Source organism: Schistosoma mansoni, assembly GCF_000237925.1.
Source record: "Schistosoma mansoni, WGS project CABG00000000 data, chromosome 3 unplaced supercontig 0174, strain Puerto Rico, whole genome shotgun sequence".
Classification (NCBI taxonomy): domain Eukaryota; kingdom Metazoa; phylum Platyhelminthes; class Trematoda; order Strigeidida; family Schistosomatidae; genus Schistosoma; species Schistosoma mansoni.
The window spans coordinates 370,164-393,924 of NW_017386012.1; the positions used below are offsets into that span (position 1 = coordinate 370,164).

General features: G+C 35.2%; 1 protein-coding gene across 1 annotated transcript in view; it reads left to right on the forward strand.

The window, feature by feature from the left end:
* Positions 1-2,213: 2,213 nt before the first annotated feature.
* Positions 2,214-23,761, forward strand: part of Smp_197770 (rab6-interacting protein 2/elks/erc/cast,putative) — a gene marked incomplete at both ends in the record, with an annotated part of 107,045 nt that continues 85,497 nt past the window's right edge. Inside the window, 4 exons of the mRNA XM_018791213.1 lie at positions 2,214-3,125; positions 6,837-7,340; positions 14,945-15,052; positions 20,272-20,442. Coding sequence (XP_018645594.1) covers positions 2,214-3,125; positions 6,837-7,340; positions 14,945-15,052; positions 20,272-20,442 — 1,695 coding nt within the window. The remainder of the gene's footprint in view (positions 3,126-6,836; positions 7,341-14,944; positions 15,053-20,271; positions 20,443-23,761) is intronic.

Consider the following 23,761-nt stretch of genomic DNA (forward strand, 5'->3'; position numbering starts at 1 on the left):
GCCATAACTTAAGACTATACATGCAAATTAATGCAGATATATACTAACTAATTTTATTTTAAGTTTACTAATTCTTCTGTCTCTAGAATGTATGGGCTTTTATATGTTGGAATATGGTCTGTATTTACTTTAGGCAATATCTTTTTTAATTATATTCAGTGATACTGTGGTACAGACTTTAGTAGAAAACTCATGTGTCAGTTACTGCTGTCTAAACTAAATCATGGGTAAAGCTTTCTACGAATGTACCATGGCTGTGTCTGAAACTTCGATCATCTGTGTGATCACTGCATAGAATTTGTCCAGTCTATAGTGTAAACGACGGTATTTACTAATTTTTTAAAGGAGCTAGTTGCGTGAAATTCCTTTTATATTTTAAGCATGATAATAATTAGATCCATATACTCAGAAGATGATCTTATCCATAATTCGACCTATATTTACCGATATAAGTTCTCACTTTTGTCAAATATTACCGGCAAGTTCAAAATTCAAACCGAATTCATCCGATTTCAGTTGAGGTATCCAAGTATTCTGATTAATCATCAAATGATAAATTTGCTTCAAACCTGAGTACAATAATCTATACTTATTTGATAAATTGCAGTAATTGTATATCAGAGCAGTCTTTTTTGGGCTAATCATTAAGTCTTAAAGTATTCTTGTTCTCGAAATAAGTGTTTCATTAGTAGCACTATAAACATGGTTCATTTTAGATTACATCCCAATAATTTTTTGTCTCCGTCTTTCAACACGAGAACTAAATCTTATTAAATAGGCTGCTAGGAAATGACGATGAACATCCAAAAGCATTTTAATTACGTTGTTATAATCACAGAATCATCCAGCATTGTGCACGAGAACATGAAAATTATTTTGTCCTATCAGTGTAATATCCCACCACCTATAGTCCAATTCATTAAAAGTTTTGGCAGATTATTGAAGTGAGGTACGAAGCTAAAAGTACAAATAACTTTAAATCAAGATGTAGAATTTTGTGTAAAAAAGATACAAACTAGTTGATCGATTCTAATCATAAAAGTCAACCAGCAAACATAGTTGCTTAGGCTATGATCTTGCTTTCAACATGGTCTGGTTTTCACGTCTTGTCTTCCTAGTGAAACCTTGAGAAATTTATCTTGGAGTCACATTATGTTCAAGCTATGAATGCACCTGATGCAAAGTAGGTTATACTGGTGACTAAATTGCCTGCATCCGTAGTTATTATATTGTTAGTTATTGAGAGTAAAGCATTGTAGAGAGATTTTATAAATATCTAAAACTGGACAAAGCGGAAGACCTGCCTTGTGAACTTTGGGTAGACCGTATAGTCGTGGTGTGTTAATCCAGTTGGTTTAAGTGAATCGTGTATACTTGGAGTAAGTATTCCCTTATTTTTTAATTCCTTGAGTGAATTAGTCAGCATTTTCTCTGTTTTCATATTTATGTCTTTTACGTCGTTGAGTTTTTGAAATTTAGTCGTGTCATTCGAAATCGAGTTCATTTTATCGATGTAATCGGCTTTGTCCATTAGGACTAGCCCTCCTCCTTTGCCCAGCTTACTTATGATTAGAGTGTTATCTTTTTTAAGCATATGTAAGGCATCTCGATGCTGTTTGGTAAGTGGATTTTTTTACAGTATATTTACTCTTTTTGTATTGTTGGCAGATGTTCACCAATGTGGTCTTAAACCCACTGGATCGAACACACCACGACTATACGGTCTACCCAAAGTTCACAAGGCAGGTCTTCCGCTTCGTCCAGTTTTAGATATGTATAATTCACTTATCACAAAACTGCAAAGTGGCTAGTTCAAATCCTAGATTTTATAAAGTTGAAAAGAAATTTAAACATGGTTTAACACCAGATGGTGAACAATTGATAATAATGGTGTACTTAAAATTATGGCTTGCAAACTTTTAATTGAACGTATTTCAACTGATTTTGCTAGCAAAACTACCTCTAATTCCAGACTATGAATAAAGACACATGAAAATGTAGGTAGTTAGGCCAGTGGGGTTACTCTCTGAGAAGAATAAGTGAAAAATGTCATTTTGGTTACTTTCATAATTAGACAAACTTGAATAATTATACGCACACTTCTTTAAATTAAGAAGTAGTCTACAGTTTTTAATTTCACTTTAGTAACCAGTATGATTTCACTTTCATTTAAGGTCTGAAAAGTAACCACCACTTCGAACTGTTAAAATTACATGGAAAGTGGAAGACGCAGATCACCATATTATCGAGATAATCCTAATTTATCATCACATCAATACATTGAAGGTATTGACCCTAATTCTGAGATACACGATCGCCAAAGACCAGCAAGTGTACAAGATTTAGAATATGGGGAAATGTATGATTCTGGTATACAACCACACTCAACATCACCACGACTAAATAATCCATACATTGATCCGTTAATTGAGGGTGATACAGGTGGAATCGATCATCGTACAACATCATTAGATCGTCGTGGAGAATATTATGGTACACTGAGAGGAAATTTCGACTCACAAAGTGAACGATTGACAAGAAAACCAATTAATCGACAACCATATACATTGAAATCACTTAGTTCAAATCCAGGATTATCCGGTATATTAGGTTCAGCAAACCCATCGTCAGGTCGTAGAGCACATTCGTATGATATGAATTTAGAAAAACAAGGTCTGACAGATTATAACAGTTTATTAGCTGCTGCTGGTGTTGGGGGTGTTGGTGTTGGCACAAATCCATCGATTTATGGTTATCCTACTAATCCATTGCTAGACTATAGTAGTAATTTAGGTGTACCAACATTTCCAACTATTGGTGGTCTTGACTATGCAACATTACAGAGGTCTGGTGTTTATTCAGGTCTACCACAAACACAACCAACATCAATACCAGCTGGATTAATTCCACATAATCCAGCTACAGATATTACTACATTACAAAGAGAATGTGTACGATTGCAACATGAATTACATGTGACTAGAGAGAAATTAAATGCCTGTACTATTAGCATACGTACATTTTGGAGTCCTGAATTGAAGCGTGAGCGAGCAATGCGTAAAGAAGAGAATGCAAAATATGCTATATTAGCTGATCACTTACATCAATTACAATTGGAAAAACAAGTAAGTTTACACATGTATTTTTCTTATGACAAATAAATAAATATATTATTTTCATTGTTATAAAGACTGAACGATTTTCATTTAAAAGTCACCAAATTACAGGAGGTATTAGACATTTTTTGAGTCCTCACTATTGCTCATCCATGATACTATCATAGATGATCAAACCTAGGGCCTTCGGTCTCGTGCAGAATGCTTAACCGCTAGACCACTGAGTCAGTATCCAAAGGTTTTCATGTTTACCTTGAAAAATTCTCACTATCGCATAATCACCTTCCAATGCCATTAGTTCATAAATGTTTTACTCTCGTTGTAATTAAACATACTGATCACGGTTATCAGTGGAACCTCGGAATCAATTCTCAACACTAGTTGTCAGTGACCGCCACCAACAGGTGACTGTTACTAAGAAACCTCACCTTTAGTGTGAGTGCGATGTCCGTCTACCGGTCAGTGAACGAACACTGAGCAGAAACCCACTATGTGTTACTTTATGACTGTGAAACATGGTCTCTGAAGGTACAACACACACATCGGTTTCTAGTATTCGATCATAGATGCTTTCGAAGCCTAGCTTCTCTATTTTCGGACAATGCTAAGTTTAATCCTCGATTCCTAGGTAACGTTGGAATTCTGTTGATGAGATAATGAATCTCTATCAGCTAAGATGACTGCCACATGAATTAAATACGCTCAAGCACCTCCTACCTTGACTAACGATTATGGCTGATGTAGGAGTTGGCTAGAGGCAAGCCAAGAAAAGGCGTAGGATAAGATTATGAAGTCAGTGAATACTGAACTGATCCATCTATTTCTTAAAAGGAGTAGTCTTATCTTTTGAAGGCCTAATTACAAACGTCTAACGAACCACTTTAGAAAAAATATTGAAACATCAGTCTGTATGCGAATTAATTTTAAACATACAAACAACTTTATTACACTAATCAAAGTAGACATATATTTAATTTAAGAAACCAATTTATGATTGATCTTAACTAGATGAAAAAACCAGGGCTAACTTGTTATGAACTCTATTTAGGCTTGCTGTTTTATATATATGAAGGTTTTTTAAAGACATTCCATTCTTCTTTATAAATAACTAATTTCGAAAGTAATTGCCAGAATTCATAAGGGAATCAATGATCAGCGGAGTCCAGCCATGTTGTAAGCAAGATAAGTATCAACTGTGAAGTTGGATAATGAACCTATGATTTAGTGGAGTTAGAAAGACAAACTGTTGGATGCCAAGTTAATGGTCTGAAGGTTAAGTGTACACAAAGAAATCTGAAGGTCTTGTGTTCCGTCCCTGGTTAACTAATGGATGCACTATTGAATAACTCGATACTTATTTACTTACTCCTGTTACTGCTCCTCGAGGAGCATAGGCCGCACACCAGCATTCTCCATCCAACCCTGTCCTGAGAAATCCTTACAAGTTCTTTCCAGTTGTTATTCATCCTTTCATATCTGCTTTTAATTTCCAACACGCTGTGTTCTTTGGCTCTCCTCTTTTCCGCTTCCCTTCAGGGTTTCAAGTTAGGGCTTGACTCGTGATACAGTTTGATGATTTCCGTAATATATGTCCCACCCATTAAGAAGCTAGTTTGTCCTCTCCCACAAAAGGTTGTTGCTGATGGTATCCGACCATAGAATGTTGAGTATTTTGCGTAAACAACTGTTTATGAATACTTGTACCGTCTTGACGATGAATGTAGTAGTTCTCCAGGTTTCAGCTCCATACAGTAGGACTGTCTTGACATTCGTATTGAAGATTCTCACTTTGATATTGGTGCTAGGATGTTACAGCTCTTCAGTGAATCTTGGTTTCCATTAGTTATCTAACTAAGATTAATCCATTATGTAAACCATGAATAGTTAACAATTTTCGCAAACACTCTATGATAATAATACTCATTAATACTAATCAAAAATATCCTACAGAAAATTTATACTTAAAGATTTAAAACCCCTTTACTAATCCGAATTAGGAACATTACGATTGATCTATTCAGCATCTACCTCTGCATCAATAGGCCTCAACATACACAAAGGAAAAAGCAAGATTCTCAAATACCACACGGAGAACACCAACCCAATGAAACTTGATGGAGAAACTCTGGAAGATGTAGAAACATTCACTTAACTAGGAAGCGTCGTTGATAAACAAGGAGGATCGGATGCAGATGTAAATGCCAGGATTGGCAAAGCAAGGACAGCATTTCTACAATTGAAGAACATATGGAACTCAAAACAACTCTCAACTAATTTCAAAGTGAGAATCTTCAATACGAACGTCAAGACAGTCCTACTGTACGTAGCTGAAACGTGGAGAACTACTACATCCTTCGTCAAGAAGGTACGAGTATTTATAAACAGTTGTCTACGCAAAATACTCAACATTCAATAGCCGGATACTATCAGCAACAGCTTTGTATGGGAGAGGAAAAGTCAGCTTCCAAATGAAGAGGAAAGTAGGAAAAAACGTGGGAAGTGGATCGGACATACATTACAGGAATCACCTAACTGCATCATGAGGCAATCCCTAACTTGTAATCCTAAAGGGAAACGGAAACATGGGAGGCCAAAGAACACAATGCGCCGGGAAATAGAAACAGATATGAAAAGGATGAATAACAAATGGAAAGAACTGGAAAAAATTTCCCGGGATAGGGTTGGATGGAGAATGCTGGTGTGCGGTCTATGCTCCTCCACGATGGGTAAGAGGCGTAAGTAAGTAAGTAAGTATTCGGCATCCAAATTGTGAAATTTGAAAATGGATTTTCAAAAAAAAAAGATTAACAGATGTAAAGAAAAAACCTTCCTCTTATGTTGACTGATATAAATGAAACAAAATCTTGACATATAAAGCAGTTTCTGACCGATAATTACTAATTGCATACTAAAACATACGTATCAGAAATAAGGTCACTATCCCACTAAGTCAAATAAGTGTTTGTGAAGATGACTTTCATTTTTTGGATTAATATTAACTAGATAGTTAGATAGGTTTCGCATTCTAATTTAAGACTCTTCATCAGTCATTACATAACTCTTTTGTTCTGTATAAGATTAGACAAAAGATATTCTGATTCTATGACACTATACATACAGGAGAACTGTCAAGACAGTTCTACTCTATGGGACGGAAACTTGGAGAACTAGGAAAGCCATCGTCCAGAAGATACAAGTGTTTATTAACAGTTGTCTAAGCAAGATACTTCGGATCCGATGGCCAGACACTATCAGCAACATCATACTGTGAGAGAGAACAAACCAGATTTCAGTGGAAGAAGAAATCAGGAAGAAGCACTGGAAGTGGATAGGACACACTTTGTAGAAATCACCCAATTGCGTCACAAGATAAGCCCTCACATGGAATCCTGAAGGCCAAAGGAGAAGAGGAAGACCAGAGAACACAATACACCGAGAAATAGAGACAGACATGAGAAGAATGAACAAAAATTGGATAGAACTAGAAAAAAAGGCGGAGGACAGAATGGGTTAGAGAATACTGGTCGGCAGCCTATGCTCCAATGGGAGTAACGGGCGTTAGTAAGTAAGTAAGTAATGACACTATACAATCTGAATCCCAATGATATGCATTCTAAGCTTCAACTAAAGTGATATATATATATATATATTTATTATTGTTGTTACCAAAGATTTAAAATGCTCATGATTTCTGCTCTTCTCATCTTATATTTTTAATAGACAATGTTAGAAACATTACATAATATGGAATCAGATTTACGTCAAGAACGTGATAAAAGAAATCGTAGCCGTTTTAGTGGTAGTACAAATGATTCCGATGGTTTAAATGAATTAGATTTAGCTAAACGTCAAATTGATGAATTAACATTAGAAAATCGTCAACTTAAAAAATCTATTGAAGATTCTGATAGACGTATAACTAATTTAAAATCTAGTTTAAATGCTACCGAAGAAAGTTTACGTCGATTAGTTGATGCAGTTAAAGCTGGTAAATCATCAAATATCAATCCAGAAACTACAACTAGTACAAATTTAACTACTGGTGATGGATTAACATCAGTTGGTGATCAAAGTACTATTTCATCTATCAAATTAGATCGTATTGAAGCAGATAGATTAGAAATTTCACGTTTAAGAAATCAATTAAATGAAACATCAACTCGAAGAAGTGAAGTAGAACGTCAATTAATTGAAAGAAATTTTGAATTATCAAGAATAAAAGAGGTAAGTATGTATTATGATTGAATGGAATGAATTAAAAATCTTCGTTTTCATAATATATCACATTCAAAAAGGATGATAGTTTAGTTGTCGACCCAAAAATTTAATACTACTAATGAGTAGGTAGGTTATTTATTGGTAATTAGTTGATCAGCGATGTACATTCATCGTAAGAGATCGCAACTAAATTGAATAATTGTTAATGTATTATCGATAACACTGAAGTGTGGGACTCAAAATACTTCGGATCTGTTGGTCAGACACTATCAGCCACATCCTACTGTGGGAGAAAGCAAACCAGATTCCAGTGGAGGAGGAAATCAGGAAAATGCGCTGGAAGTGGATAGGACACACTTTAAGGAAATCAGCCGACTGCGTCACAAGACAAACCCTCACATGGAATCCTGAAGGCCAAAGGAAACGAGGAAGACCAAAGAACATATTACACCGAGAAATGGAGACAGGCATGAGAAGAATGAATAAAAGTTGTATAGAACTAGAAAGGAAGGCTCAGGACAGAATGGGTTAGAGAATGCTGGTCGACGGTCTATGCTCAATTTTGAGTAACAAGCGTAAGTAAGTAAGTGGGACTTTCTCAGAAAAAGAACCTTATTTTCCGGATTTCACACTCCAAGAACAACATATTCGCTAATCTCTTTTCTTTTCAAAATTGTTCACGGTTCACAGCATTAATTCAATTTAAGAAATAACATAGAACACTCAGATACTCGCTAAGTAGCAATGTAATATATAACCTAGATCGTAAAAATACGTTGCCAAGTTGAAGTAACTAACGTAAGAGGAGAAAAAACTAGAAGTATCTATAGCCTTAGCCCAGTTAAATATTTATGTAATACAATATTTTCAAACCAAAAAGAAAAGATACTTCAATAATCGATTAACGAATGATATTGGGGAGGGGAGGGGGGTAGAGAAGAGGGGAGAGAGCTAAGTGAGACAAGGGTTTCTTTTTCCTACTCAAATACTAGTATCTAAATATTTTTTTGTTTTTTTTTGTTTCATCAAAGAAAGTTAGCTGTTTGTTTGTTTATCTAAAAAAATTTTTTGTAACCCTAATTTAGTCTGTTTACCTATCAACTAAAAGTAAATTACTCAAAATATACTACCCCCCTTATTTGTATGTACGTATGTCTATCTAACTATTTTTGTGATTTTTACATGTTTGTCTATCGATTATCTATAAATTATTTGGGTCATAATAGAGACAGATTGAAATAAGTCAAGACATACTTTAATGATTAGACAAAATAATCCTAATGAAAAAGTTTCTATAATTGACCTTATATAGAAAGAATCTACATTACAAATTTAGTCCCAATCAACGCATGATGTACGCGTCTCGTCTTATTTTAGACTCTTCAGTTGGATATAAATGAGTCTCAGAGTTGATGATCATTTTGGGACTCGAACACAGTACCGTTTGCTTCAAACGTCATCGCACTAACTACTTAGCTACTGAGTCGTGATTGCCACTTAATTGTGCAATGAGATGAAGTTTAAATTTATATAGTGTTGTTTACTTGAATCTTCTCATTGATGTTTAAGACTGCTATTAATCAGTCTCTTATTGGGATATGTGCATACTGTGAGGACTGTCTCGACATTGCCTTAACTCACAAGCATTATAAGCAAAGATCGATAGTGGCTAGCAATGGAATCCAGGACGCGTATTTCATCGTATTTGGGACTCATCAGCAGTATCAAGGCAATATACACAGTCCTAACCATCAATAAGAAGATTCAAGTAAAGAATATCATGTGAATTTAAGTATATATGCTATCTAGATATTCTTAGTCTTATTTATACTTTCTTAAATCTTTTCTTTTTAAATTGAACATGAATATTGATGATATAATTTCCTGAAAAAAGTTTGACAATGAAAAAATCAATATTGTAACCAGTAAAGTTAACAGGTTCGATGTTTTCTTAAAGTAATAGGAACCCAACCTTTTTTTCCTCTTAGATAATCAGAGTTACTATGCAAGAATTTTTACCCGTTATTCTGTAAATATCAAGTTGTTTCCAAAGTGAAAACTAAAATGAATCAGGCAACATTGAAAGCATACTTACTTACTTACTTACGCCTGTAACTCCCAATGGAGCATAGGCCGCTGACCAGCATTCTCCAACCCATTCTGTCCTCCGCCTTCTTTTCTATTTCTATCCAGTTTTTGTTCATTCTTCTCATGTCTGTCTCCATTTCTCGGTGTAATCTGTTCTCTGGTCTTCCTCTTCTCCTTTGACCTTGAGGATTCCATGTGAGGGCTTGTCTTGTGACGCAGTTGGGTGTTTTCTTCAAATTGTGCCCAATCCACTTCTAGCGCTTCTTCTTGATTTCTTCCTCCACGGAAATCTGGTTTCTTGTTTCCTATAGTAACTTGTTGCTGATGGTGTCTTGCCAACGGATCCGAAGTATCTTGCGTAGAACACTGAAAGCATAAGAAAAAACAAATCATTTTTATCTTACTTTGTTACCTAAATTTTTGTCAGAATGAGGGTTTGTGTAAATTGTAGAAATTTAATGGTTGAATTTATAAGTCAATCTAGGCTAGACCACCATTGAAAACTTAGAAGCACTAGGCAGTCATTTCATCCTAGTATGGGACTCCTCACCAGTGCTCATCCACGATCCTGTACACGTGACTCGGACCCAGGACCTTCTGTCTCATGAGCAAACATTTAATCTCTAGTCCACTGAGCGGGAATCCAACGGTGTTAATATATAACTTCTATCGATCCATGAATGGTAGCACAACCATTCATCGATTGTCTAAGGTAGATACCTGTCTCTACTCGACACGGATTGTGACTCACTGCTCACAGCTTTTCATTAGAACTCTAGGAAATCATCTTGAAGCCAGTCACTAGTGAACACATGATGAATATTATCAAAATGAGGATTTGTGGAGATTTTATTAATTTTAATATTTGAATTCATGAGTCGATGCAAACTAGACCACCATTGAAAACCTAGAAGCACTGGACGGCCATTTCATCCTAGTATGGGACTCCCATACTGATTATTACAAATAGTCAAAATTCTTAGTGACTTCACTATAATTAATTCTTTTCAATAATTCAAATGTAATGAACATAAAGTACAGACAGTCGACTAATTGATCGATCCTACAGTCATCATATATGATTTGAAGGTAAATAAATAATTGAGTCTTTTGTTTTCTCATCAACTATTTGTCAAGTATGAGATTCAAAATCTGAAATGACTGGTGGAGTTTAGTATGATTTATATAGAAGAAGTTTGCCGGTAGTATATTCAAGCAACTATGGTAATAGATAAAAGGAAATTTAACCAATTTAAATAATTTGCGGAGCAGTACGATCGCTATCCACTGATATTGCCGTCAAATTTTTGAAGGGTTAGCCATCGGAAATTGGACAGCCAAGATTTGGTGGAGTTCGATTCTGTTACGTTGCTGGTTCAAACTAGACGCTGCTAAGGAGCCTAAAACTATGGTAGCGTGGCTATCCGCTGTTCTCTGGTTATCACTGTTACTCTAAAGTGATATCCATTCATTCGATACAAATAACATAGTGAATGCATGTTAATGATGATTAATAGTAGACTTGAGTAAATTAGCAAAGATATTAATGACAATTTCATGCAGCATGAAATAGGTAGTTGCTTAAATTAGAAAAGGTCGACCCTAAAAATGCACATCCCGCCTTATCCCACATATATCTGTCTCCGGCGGTAAGGTCCCAACAAGTACGGAGCTAACACAAAAATTACCCACAAAAGGGTCGTATGTGACCGACCTCAAGCAGTTGTGCCTTGAACACTGCGGTCACACTCTCATGTCATTAAGACAACTTCTAACCCAATTTCCTTTTCAGGTACCCCTAGAAGAACTCTTCCACGGTGTGGGCGACCGGGAAGTGATAACTGCCCTCATACCTCTAACAGCACTCAAGATCACTGTATTCATGAAATTCCTTAGTTTTTAAATGAATCACTAGACGAATTGACAATAGCTCCCAAAGAAATGGAAACCATTTCAATGGAGTTGATCGAGAAGATTTTCACTCCAGGGAGATAACTTTATTAGAGTTGAGTTTTTTTGAGATGTATAATTTAGTGATACGATCATAGCTCACTGAATATGATAAAGACATCCAAGATGAAAATATGGTTGTTTTCTTACTAAAGCTTCTCTTTTGAAGGACTATCCAGGTCAGAGAACTTAATTTCAACGAACTTATTCCACTTTTATGTTTGAATAATTTTTCTGGTTAGCGTTTTTTTTAGCGAGTTGGTTTTCTACTGGATGGGGTCGCTGACCCCATGCCAACTCTCCTCCTTTACCCGGGCTTGGGACCGGCAGTAGCCCCCAGAGGAGCTACAGGCGGAGTTAACTACAGGCGCAAGATACTTCAGATCCGTTGGCAAAACACCATCAGCAACAAGTTACTATAGGAAACAAGAAACCAGATTTCCGTGGAGGAAGAAATCAAGAAGAAGCGCTAGAAGTGGATTGGGCACAATTTGAAGAAAACACCCAACTGCGTCACAAGACAAGCCCTCACATGGAATCCTCAAGGTCAAAGGAGAAGAGGAAGACCAGAGAACAGATTACACCGAGAAATGGAGACAGACATGAGAAGAATGAACAAAAACTGGATAGAAATAGAAAAGAAGGCGGAGGACAGAATGGGTTGGAGAATGCTGGTCAGCGGCCTATGCTCCATTGGGAGTTACAGGCGTAAACTAAAACTAACTAAAACTATTCCACTTTTATATTCAAATACACAACATACTAAAAACGGTCTTATCTAAAAGATGTAATCAAAATAAAAAATAATTTTAGTTTTGTTATCAGGTAAATGAAAGATTAACCTTGTTTTTAGGTAAATAATCCTAGTGATTATAGAATTAGTGGAAATATGAGAAAAGATTGATGCTGTTTGTTTTCTAAGTCCACAAGATATACTCTTAAACATTTACCCGATGTTTTGCATCAGCGAGCTACTGTATTACTAATCTGTGGCTTTAATCCTTTTCAAATAGTGGATGTGCACTGCTGAGGAGTCCCATACTAGGATGAAACGGCCATCCAATGTTTCTAGATCTTCAATGGTGATCTAACATTGATCGATTCATAATCTCAATCAAAACTCAACAATCTCTACAACCTTATAATGATATTTAAGATGTATTCAAGCAATCTAGTTTTCTAATTTCTCTACATGCGAGATAAGTAAAGTAATCTTAACTGGTTAGAAAAAGCTTATGAATAAGTTACAGGCAGTACAAAAAGAAATTAGTTCATGGAGTTAGTTATAATGTATATATTTTTTTCTGGTTAGCTTTTTTTAGCGAGTTAGTTTTTCTACGGGATGGGGTCGCTAACCCCGTGCCCAACCCTCCTCCTTTACCGGGGCTTGGGACCGGCAGTAATTCTAGAAGAGCTACAAGCAGAGTTAGTTAGTTATTATTTATGCTAAAAACAAAGATGGACAGGAGATATTCTATAAAATTATTTCCAGTGATAATTATGGAATGTTGACTTTAAAAAAAGATATTCGTAGGTAATTACTATTCAAAGAATTACTGATGTACGTTTGAACCATCGAGTGAACATGAGTAAGATTAGACTCACAGTATCGAGTAAAGACGAGAAATCGGCTAATAAGAAAGAAAATTTTTATCAACCAAAATGGTTAGAGAATTATGTATGTTGATAGTTGAAATCATGAGCTAGACCACCATGGAAAACCTGGAGGCACTGGACGGCCGTTTCGTCCTATTGTGAGACTCCTCAGCAGTGCGCATCCAGGATCCCGCCTCACGAGATTCGAACCCAGGACGTATCAGTCTCGCGCTTGAGCGCTTAACCACTGGACCACTGAGCAGGCATCCGATGGTGTTAATGTCTAACTTCAATCAACCCATGAAACTTTAATTGACTCATAATTTCAACTATGAAAATACTAAAATCTCAACAAAACCCCTTCTAATTATGTATGTCTTATAACAGCTTGTCTCGGTGAGGAATATTTACTATGGTAGGGATAAGTTGATTAAAAGCTATGGAATCCCAAATCAAGACATCTATTCAGTCCATTAAGTTGTTACATGTTGGATTGCACTCTGTTAATAGGTGCACACTACCTAGTTAGGGTCCATTTGATTATAATAGCCAGTGTTAAGAGACTTTGTCTAAGAATCATTTTCACTGGTACAGAAGCATTCACTCTTTGTATTCCCCATTACATTTCGAACTTTTAAAACTGTCTTATAAATTTTATTCTACGAATTCATTTTTTATGATTAGTACAATCTATGCTTAATGTTTCTACTATCGCTGTATCTGTTCTGTCGAATTCTAATCTTCTGAATTCTTCATGTCCCTATCTTTTTCTCTTTACAAATTTATTTCACTGGATTACACTCCTTGAATAACATCTTCAAACCCTAATCTTTAACATAGTGCTTATACTCTTACTACTTCTTGCACTATGAGATTCGAATCGACAACTGGATCTCTGTGTGCTAATGTGGTATGGCAACTCGAACTGATGTACGTACGTACGAAGTTCTACGTTGTGACTGACTGATTGACTGACTATTGCTATTACTCTGAGGTTAGCTGATGTGTTATCCTAACCGAAAGTGATGCTCATATGTTTCAGGTTCTAAGATATTCATAACTAATTAACAGATGAAGGACCGAAAGAACCAAAAAATTTACAAAATAATCTGAGTTCATCACGAAAAAATTTCGACTCATACCTTAGTCAAAGAGTTTGAAGTGGATGTTTAAAAACTAGACAGGAACTCATAAAAGCAAACAGAAGATAGAAGCGATAACATTTAGAAAATGCCACGTAGGACTAATGTATCTGGTCATGTTAAAAAAATTATTCATACAGAACGAGTTTACTGACTTCTTAGTTAATAATAATCATACTGTGGTATATACTACTGATATCGACAGACATAAGTAGTATACCTCACCATTCGAGAAGAAAACGGGAACAGAAATTGATTAATATGGAAATAAAAGGAGCAATAAAGTTTGAGATAATTTAAAGATATTTTGCAAATGAAGTATTTACTGTTTGGTTCCCAGATTTTACGAAGAGATTTTGTAGTTATGCATTTGAATATATTTGGTTGTTCCCATATGTGTCCTCGTTTATTACAATACTACTGGTCAGATCTTCAGTCTGGCTAGCGTTATTTTAGCGAGTTGGTTTTCTAAGGGATGGGCCCAACCCTCCTCCTTTACCCGGGCTTGGGACCAGGTAAAGCCCGGGTAAAAGAATGAGCGAAAACTGGATAGAACTAGAAAGGAAGGCCCAGGACAGAGTGGGTTGGAGAATGCTGGTCGGCGGCCTATGCTCCATTGGGAGTAACAGGCGTAAGTAAGTAAGTAAGTACTGGTCAGATAAGTTTCACTGTATAAGCACATTTCCATTTTTAATTACTGGATGTGATTTTTAATCGTTTAAAGGTAACTTAGTCACATAGACACCGTGAATTACGTTTTGTTGTGATGAAAATTCCCATTTTGACATTGAGTAAATGTCTTTTTTTTTCTTTTTTTTTCTAATACATTTACAGGATTTTGATGCCCTTTTACAAGAACATCGACAACTTAGACAAGAGTGTGAAACACTTCGACATGATACAAGACAAACTCAAACATTACAATCATTGGTTGATACAAAAGTAAATTATTAAAAACCATGTATATATTGAAAAGATTGTATTGATTCATGAGTCAATGTAAGTTAGACCGTCATTGAAAGCCTGGAAACATCATGGAATGCCGACTCAGTAGTCTAGAGGTAAAGTATTCAAGAGCGAGGTCAAAGGTCCTGAGTTCAAGTCCAGTATGCGTGATCGTGAGTGCGTAATGAGTGAGTAGTCCCATCCTAGGACGAAACCGACGTCCAGTGATTACAGGCTTTCAATAGTGCTCTAACTTAGATCGACTCATAAATTCAAATAATAGAGGAAATTCCACTTTAATAGTTAATAATGGTATATATATAAGCTGACAGATGCATTTTCAGTAAGGATCGGAGTCAGACAAGGATGTCTACTCTCCCCCTTCCTCTTTCTTCTGGTGAGTGACTGGATTATGAAGACTTCGACATATAACAGGAAGCACGGAATACAATGGACATCCCAGAAACAATTAGAAGATTTGGACTTCGCAGATGACCTGGCCCTCCTATCCCATACACACGAATAAATACAGATGAGGACAACTAATGAATCAGCAGCCTCTGAATCAATAGGTCTCAACATACACAAAGGAAAACGCAAGATTCTCAAATACAACACGGAGAACACCAACTCAGTCACATTCGATGGCGAAACTCTAGAAGGGGTGGAATCTTTCACTTACCTGAGGAGAATCATCGATGAATATTAAGGATCTCATGCAGATGTAGAGGCGAGGATTGACAGAGCAAGGACCGCATTTCTTAAAATTGAAAAACATATGGAACTCAAAACAACTATCAACTAATTTCAAAGTGAAAATCTTCAATACACATGTCAAGATAGTTCTATTGTACGGAGCTCAAACGTGGAGAACTACTACATTCATCGTCAAGAAGGTAAAAGTATTTATAAACAGTTGTCTATGCAAAATACTCAACATTCACTGGTCGGATACCATCAGCGAGAGCCTTTTGTGGAAGAGGAAAAGTCAGCTTCCAAATGAAAAGGAAATTAGGAAAAGACGTTGGAAGTTGATCGGACATACATTAAGGAAATCACCAAACTGTATCACGAGACAATCCCTAATTTGGAATCCGGAAGGGAAGCGGAAAAGAGGAAGGTCAAAGAACACGTTTCGCCGGGAAATAGAAGCAGATATGAAAGGATGAATAACAACTGAAAAGGATTTCCCAGGACAGGGTTGGATGGAGAATGCTGGTGTGCGACCTTTGCTCCTCCACGAGGGGTAACAGGCATCAGATTTATATTATGATTGCCAAAAATTGTTATCACTAATCTTAACCTATCAACTTAAATTTCTATTCGGAATTGTTTAATATAAGGTACTTACTGATGAGCTAATCCTTTTTCATATTAAGACTCTTACCTAACGTTACATTTTGAGAATTAGTCGCCTGTACAAAAAAATATACTACTGAAATCATTTTGATGCTTAAGATAGAAAAAAAAGGAAAACAAAAAAAAGAAACCCTAATCATTCTAATCAATATTATTATAATAATAAAATAAATAAACCAATCAGAAAAGCCTAAATTATAATTATTTGATTGGGTGAAATAAGTTTTCAAGTAGGCAAGGTAATAAATAGTCAATTTAGATATATGATACATTACTTTTATTACATGATTAGACAGTAATAAAGTGTTGCTATGACAACTATTATTATTATTGTAAGCAAAGACGGATAGTGGCTAGCAGTGGAATTGAGGACGTGCGTTTCGTCCTATTTGGGACTCGTCAACTGGATGTATCTGCATCCCAGAGTTGATTTTCACTCTGGGACTCGAATCCAGTAACTTTCACTTCAAACGCCATCGCTTTATCCACTCAGCTACTGAGTCCTGATAGCCACTTGCTTGTGTAGTCTTAACACATCGATGGGAAGATTTAAACAAGCAATACTAAATGAATTTATTATTATTATTATTCTAAATGATTAATTCATTTTAAATGAATCAACTAATTGCATAACTTGATCATAGATTTATATGTCTAATAACTAACTTGACTATTTTGAGGAAAAGAAAAATAATCTATATTGAATTTTAATCGGTACTTCTAACCATATCTGTATTCTAAATGAATACTTGCAGAAATATGGTTATGGACTTAACCGGAAGTGGAATTGAGCGTTTCAGTCTGTCTTACTGTAGTGTCATCAATCTTGAATGATTGTTTAATAGAATTTCTTATGATTAAACAGAAATAGTAACTTTGATAAACTTTCCTTTCAATATATAAATCAACGTTTTGAAAGTAGTCAGTCTCATTCTGTGACTCTTATCATCATTATCATTAGAATCGACAACTGCATCTTGTGCTAATATGGTATGGTAACTCGAACTGATGTACGTCCGAAGTTCTACGTTGTAACCGACTGACTGATATTTTTAGTACAATATAAATTTCTCAGCATAAAGTATTTCAACAAGTTTCCGCTTCTTACTTCTTGATCGATCCTGACGACAAATATTGAGTGATCGCCATTTAGAAGTCCAGTCAATCGACATCTAAATAATGTACATTCTTTTCGTCGCATATTGCCAGCAACCACGATATCTCTGATTAGGCTTTTTGTAAATTGTACAACGAAAGGTTATACACTTCTCAGAAGAGTACCTGAATAGGTTATTCGATAATGTATTAAAATATCTAGATTTCAGGAACAGGTAGTTCAAATGTTCAAGCAGGCCGCCCTTCTGTAAGGCTGATCAAAATTAGTCGTTTCATGTATGATTTGACATTTCATTCATTAAGATTTACTTTCATAGTTTAAGGAACTCTTGCTTAATCCAAAATTTTAAAGCCTTTCTTTTTATAAAAGATTTGAACTTGTAAGATCTATTACAATCAAAATCAAAGAGATATAGTCGGAAAAGGAATGAATGACATTGAGACAGTTAAAAGGTATGGAAGAATATTTAAATACTGTCAACAAAACTTAGGCAATGATGAGAGAGCATTTTATATGCATATTCGGATCTCCTCCTTAATTATGGTTATTTACACTGTTAACATAATTGACATTATCAACATGTTCAACGTATTCACTCCAAGCATCAAATTGGGAACTGATAGTAGACAGGAGTCTTTAAGGAAATTCACTTGGTCAATATTTACACCAAAATGTACCATATTGTCCATATAATTTTCAATAATATAAAGGTTTTAATATAGAAGGCTGATCTCTGAATAGTCGAATAATGTAAGAGTTATATCAAAGAGCATATGAATTACAAGAACAAATGAAAATAACGGTAGTCAACAAATATGAAGAACAAATTCACTTAGTATTACTTGTTTGAACCTTCCCATTGATGTGATAGGACTGCAACTGGTCAGTCTCTAATTGACATATTTGCATAGCCTTAATTCATAAACATTGTAAGCAAAGATGGATAGTGGCTAGCAGTAGAATCATGGATGCGCGTTTCGTCCTATTTGGGACTCGTCAGCTGAATGTATCAGTATCTCAGAGTTGATGTTCACTCTGGGACTGGAACATTATTCGATCTCGCTCCTTCAAATGGCATTACAGCATATATTTTTAATTTCGATCAATAAGTAATCAATACAATTTCCTCCAATAGGTTTATCTCCATAGATTAACAATACAACATGGATTATTTAATGGGACATTTACTATTTTAAGTTTCAAACACATTTAGAGCGTTGTCTAATTATGATGTGTGATAGTGAACTTACAAACACTTATCTATGTATTCTCTTCATTGGTTTCTATTATTTCAAAATAACCAACCATCATGATTTCTAGCTACAGTCAGTTAGTCAGTCACAATGTAGGACTTCGTACGTGCGTACATCAGTTCGAGTTGCCATGCCATATTAGCACAGAGATTCAGTTGTCGATTCAAATCCCATAGTGGTAGAAATAGTAAGAGTATAAGCAGTAATCGGAAAGATTAAGGTTTGAAGATGTTATTGAAGGAGTATAATACAGTGAAATAAGTTTGGGGAGAGAAAAAGATAGAGACATGAAGAATTCAGAAGATTAGAATTTGGCAGAACATAAAGAGTGGATGCACCTTCACCATTGCAAACAATTTTGAGTCATGTCATTCAAGGTCTCTAACCATCGACTGCTATCATCTCGCGGATCCCAACCAGGTAGTCTACACCTACCAACATGGTTCAGTCCACTTGTCAGTGGCTTCATAGATTTATGTCACGTTTTGGTCTGGCCGCCTCTAGCTTTCTTCCAACCTACTCTTACGCCATAAAACATTGCACATCGGATTTCTAGCTACACTCTACATAATATCAACTGCATGTTTGTAATAGTAATAAGTTTATTTTATAGAACCGTTTAAACTAAAGAAAACGAGAAGACCATAAATATGTAGTCAATGGTTTATTATTATCATCATCACTTTAGATGTAAATATTAATGGAAAAGTAACGGATTAGCTTATTCTACGGAGTAGTGCAATAATAACAGGATAGATTAAAAACAGTTTCATAATAAGATAGGGCTCACATTGAATTTTCCGGTTACTCTATTTTCAACCAATCAGTGATAGTGGACGATAATGAGAATAAACCAGAGTTTTAGCTTGTTCATACAGCATGAGCCCTTGTGTGTCTTGTTACCGCACATCTTGTCGTCTGGGTTATTTTGGAATATATCTTGTTTCCTTGTCATCTTTGTTCTGATTTGAGATGGGTAAAGTGAAATATAGGTGGCTAATGAGTACCACACAAATAGGAACATAACAGGACCAGCTCATTTAATTAAGAATATGATAGTGTGTATTCTGAAGCGGCTATCGTCATAAAAGGAAGATTTCGAATCAGTTCGTTGGTTAGATATTTATTGATTTAGAACATTAATGTAACAATTTACTCATATGGTTCGTTATGACCATAGGAATTACCCATTAGAAATCTTTCATTATTATATATGGATCTGACTTATGTAGAAGTTATATTTAGGTCTTATGATTATTGCAAGTTTAACTTTCCTTGTATTTCAACACTATAGATCCTCGATGTTTGTTCCAGAATGTTCTTTCGGAGGATATCTATCATATAATTAGTATGTCTTCTAGTGTTTCATCGTGTAGCAAACCGTCAGATTCCTTACTTTTCTAAGATTTATCATTATTGTATTTGAACTCATTCTAGATCTAGTTTATATTGATCACTTACATCATTGTTTTTTTTGTATACTATAGGAATCGAAAATTTTAACTTTAGAAAATGAAATACGTCTTTTAGAAGATGAAATTACACGTCTTCGTGATGATGGTCTAATTACTCCAAATACATCTACAAGTAGTGGAATTGATGATTTAGATAAAACTTTACAAGTATTTCGTAGTAATGAACGTATTCTAAAATCTAAAGTAAGTAATGAATGAATGTTTCTTGTCAGACAAGACTGTAATTATACTACTAACTAATTATGAGTAAACTCAGTAGATATTTCATATTATAATGTGCATTGTAAGCAAAGATGGATAGTGGCTAGCAGTGGAATCCAGGAACTCGTCAGCTGGAGACTGACCAGTTGCAGTTCTAAACATCGATGGGAAGATTTAAACAAACAATACTAAATGAATATAATGTGCATTGTTTAAGTTACAAAATATGGGGTATTTTTCCTGAATGTGCTTTAATAGATATATGATGTTAAATGCAAGCAAGTAGTATCTTTAAGGAAAGGAAAAGGGGAAAGATTCTAAATCTATTTACATGAAAAAGTACACTTGATTAATCTGTCATAAGTATTTTAAAAAGAATAGTTCCTACCAAGCCAGATGAAAAATGAAACAAACAATTCATCTTTTTAAATTCACTTGTAATTGTTTGATTGAATCTTCCCATTGATGTTTAGGACTGCATATGTGCATACTTTGCGTATTGTTTCGATATAGCCTAAGTCCACAAGCATTATGAGTAAAGATGGATAGTGGCTAGCAGTGGAATCCAGTTTGACGCGCGTTTCGTCCTATTTGGAACTCGTCAGCTGGATGTTCACTCTGAGACTTGAACCCAATACCGTTCACTTCAAACGCCATCGCGCTATTCACTTAGCTACTGAGTCCTGATAGCCACCTGCTTGTGAAATGGGGTGAAGTTTAAATTCACTTGGTATTGTTTGGTTGAATCTTCTTATTGATGTTTAGGACTGCAATTCATCAGTCTCTTATTGGCCACTAGACATCTCTTCAGTGTTGACATAAGACTTGTTAGCAGTGAATATATAGATGACTGTGATATTAAGGAAAAAACTCAGGAACTTGTTTCTCGAGCACGAATCCCGACCCCCCACCAAATAAATTTATTTGTGAATTTTCATAGTTCCAAGCGTGCGTCAATTGAAGCTAGACTACCAAGGAAAACCTGGAATCATTGGACGGACATTTCGTCCTATTGTGGAACTCCTCAGCAGTAAATATTTACAAACCAATGTATTGTTTTCTAATTGGTTAATTTGTTTTCCATAGAAATCTGTTCATTTGTTTATATAAAATTTGAGATTTATAAAATCCACTCGAAGCTGTTCTCATTTTATTTTGTTTATTATTGTAATCTATTTATTTGTTTTGAAATGATTTCTCATGGGGTAACTATTCGAAAGCTTGTATATATATATATAGAGAGAGAGAGAGGAAGAGGAAAGAAGATGGTGACAACACGTATCGATTTGAAAGGTGACACGTGACTTATGTCACTTGAAATAAAATGAATATTCAAATCAGAAAAATAAGTAGCAATATAATCCTGGATAGAAAAGTGGATTAGCTTTAAAACCAGTTTTACTCATAAGAGTGAATGAAGTGGAAATCATGATTGATTGAAGTTATACACTAACACTGTTCAATGCTTGCTCAATGGTTTAGAGGTTAAACATTCATGTGAGACTAAAGGTCCTTAGTTCGAATCTGGCGTGCGGAACCGTGGATGCCAGGACGAAATGAACGTCTAGTGATTTGAGGTTTTCAATGGTAGTCTAATATATAACAATTCATTATTTCAGTGAAAAATGATTGTGTTTTGATTGTACAGTTTGACTATGTATAACTACAATCTAAAGATAAATCTTTATCTGTAATAATTTGTTATATCCTAGCAAAGACATGAGTATGGGTAACTCCCAGGACCTATAAATGGACGATTATCTTATACATATTCTTATGGTTTAACTATTGAGTAATTAGATTGTGTATATCTATATTCATCTTATTATAAGCTTCATTTTGATCTATGAATTATTACTGTGCGATTTACTGTTCCCAAATTATGTTCACTTTATCGATTATTGTATCCCACGTTCACAGCCACATTCGGCTTGATCTGGTACAAATATTATTTTCTATTTTATTGTGTGATGCGGTCTGTCTATCTGGTATATAAACCAAGTATGCTTGAAGTAAATGATTCGCATAGCAGAAGCTGTAATTGGTGTTCTGGACTCAATTGGAAGGACTAGTCGGACAAGGGACCAATAAAGACGCTAGACTGATCATACTGGTCGAACGTCATTGAATGGCACAGTCTTGAGATTAGAAAAGTCGTATTTCGATTGGTGGATAATTGACGTGATAAAAAGCCGGACATAAAATAAACGACAAGTTGGCATACGGCCTTCCTATTCTTTTATAAAGTCATAACAATGGATAGATCAAGCTCGTTTGATTGATTTGACGGTATTTAAAACCAAAGATTATGTTAGTAAACGTTAGTTTTCATGACGAACTCACTTAAACTAGATAGTTTATTTTTAAACATGAGATGCTCGACTTGCGTTTCATATTTGCATAGAATATCTCAGCGGTAAGACCCATCCTTCACTTAGCTGTGGAGAGTTAGATATAGCGGCGACTGATCCTATTTATAAATAATAGTAGACTGAAATTATTTCTCGGAAAATTGGTTATCTAATTGATGTTAGCAATTTTCTAAACTTGTTATGCTCAATTTACTTCAAATAACCTGACTACTACTTTTAGAGTAAATGATCACTCTTAAAGCATTAATATCAACAATTTCTTATTAAATGTTAATTGTTCAAAGACCTATCATATATATATTGGAGTTGAATGAAGGGAACGTTTTAGTGGTTTAGCTTCTTTAATCGATCACTATGATAACCGTTGCTACATAAATCTCAACGGTGTTTAAAATCAGAAGGCAATAAGAAGCAGCAACTACAGTTTATTAGAGGATAACACAGATAACAAAGTTATAAGAACATCGAGTGAATTAGAAGCAGAGAGGCGACTGTGTGTATGCGAGCAAATACAGAGGTGAATTTATGGTCAATCGTGTAATGGCACAGCAAAGCAAAGCAAAGGCTAGTAATGGGATTCGCGTACATATATATACATGAGGAAGAGAATGACTCATCGAGCGATGTTTAAGTGATTACCCTCTAGGTTAGAGAGAGATAAGTGAGTAGACTGCCACATGTGATTACGCATGCACGTTTATACAGATATGATAGTGACCATTAAAGTACAAAGAATAGATGAATTATTATTATTATTATTCGAATAACACTATCTGTTAAATAAGTCAATAAAAGGGCTCGACGAAACTACCCATAAACAAAATTGATTGCAGTCGCATACTAGGATGAATGAACTTTTTGGTTCTGATTTTCAATGGCATAATGATATTAGTTGAAAGCGTGAGTCAATTGAAGCTAGACCACCATCG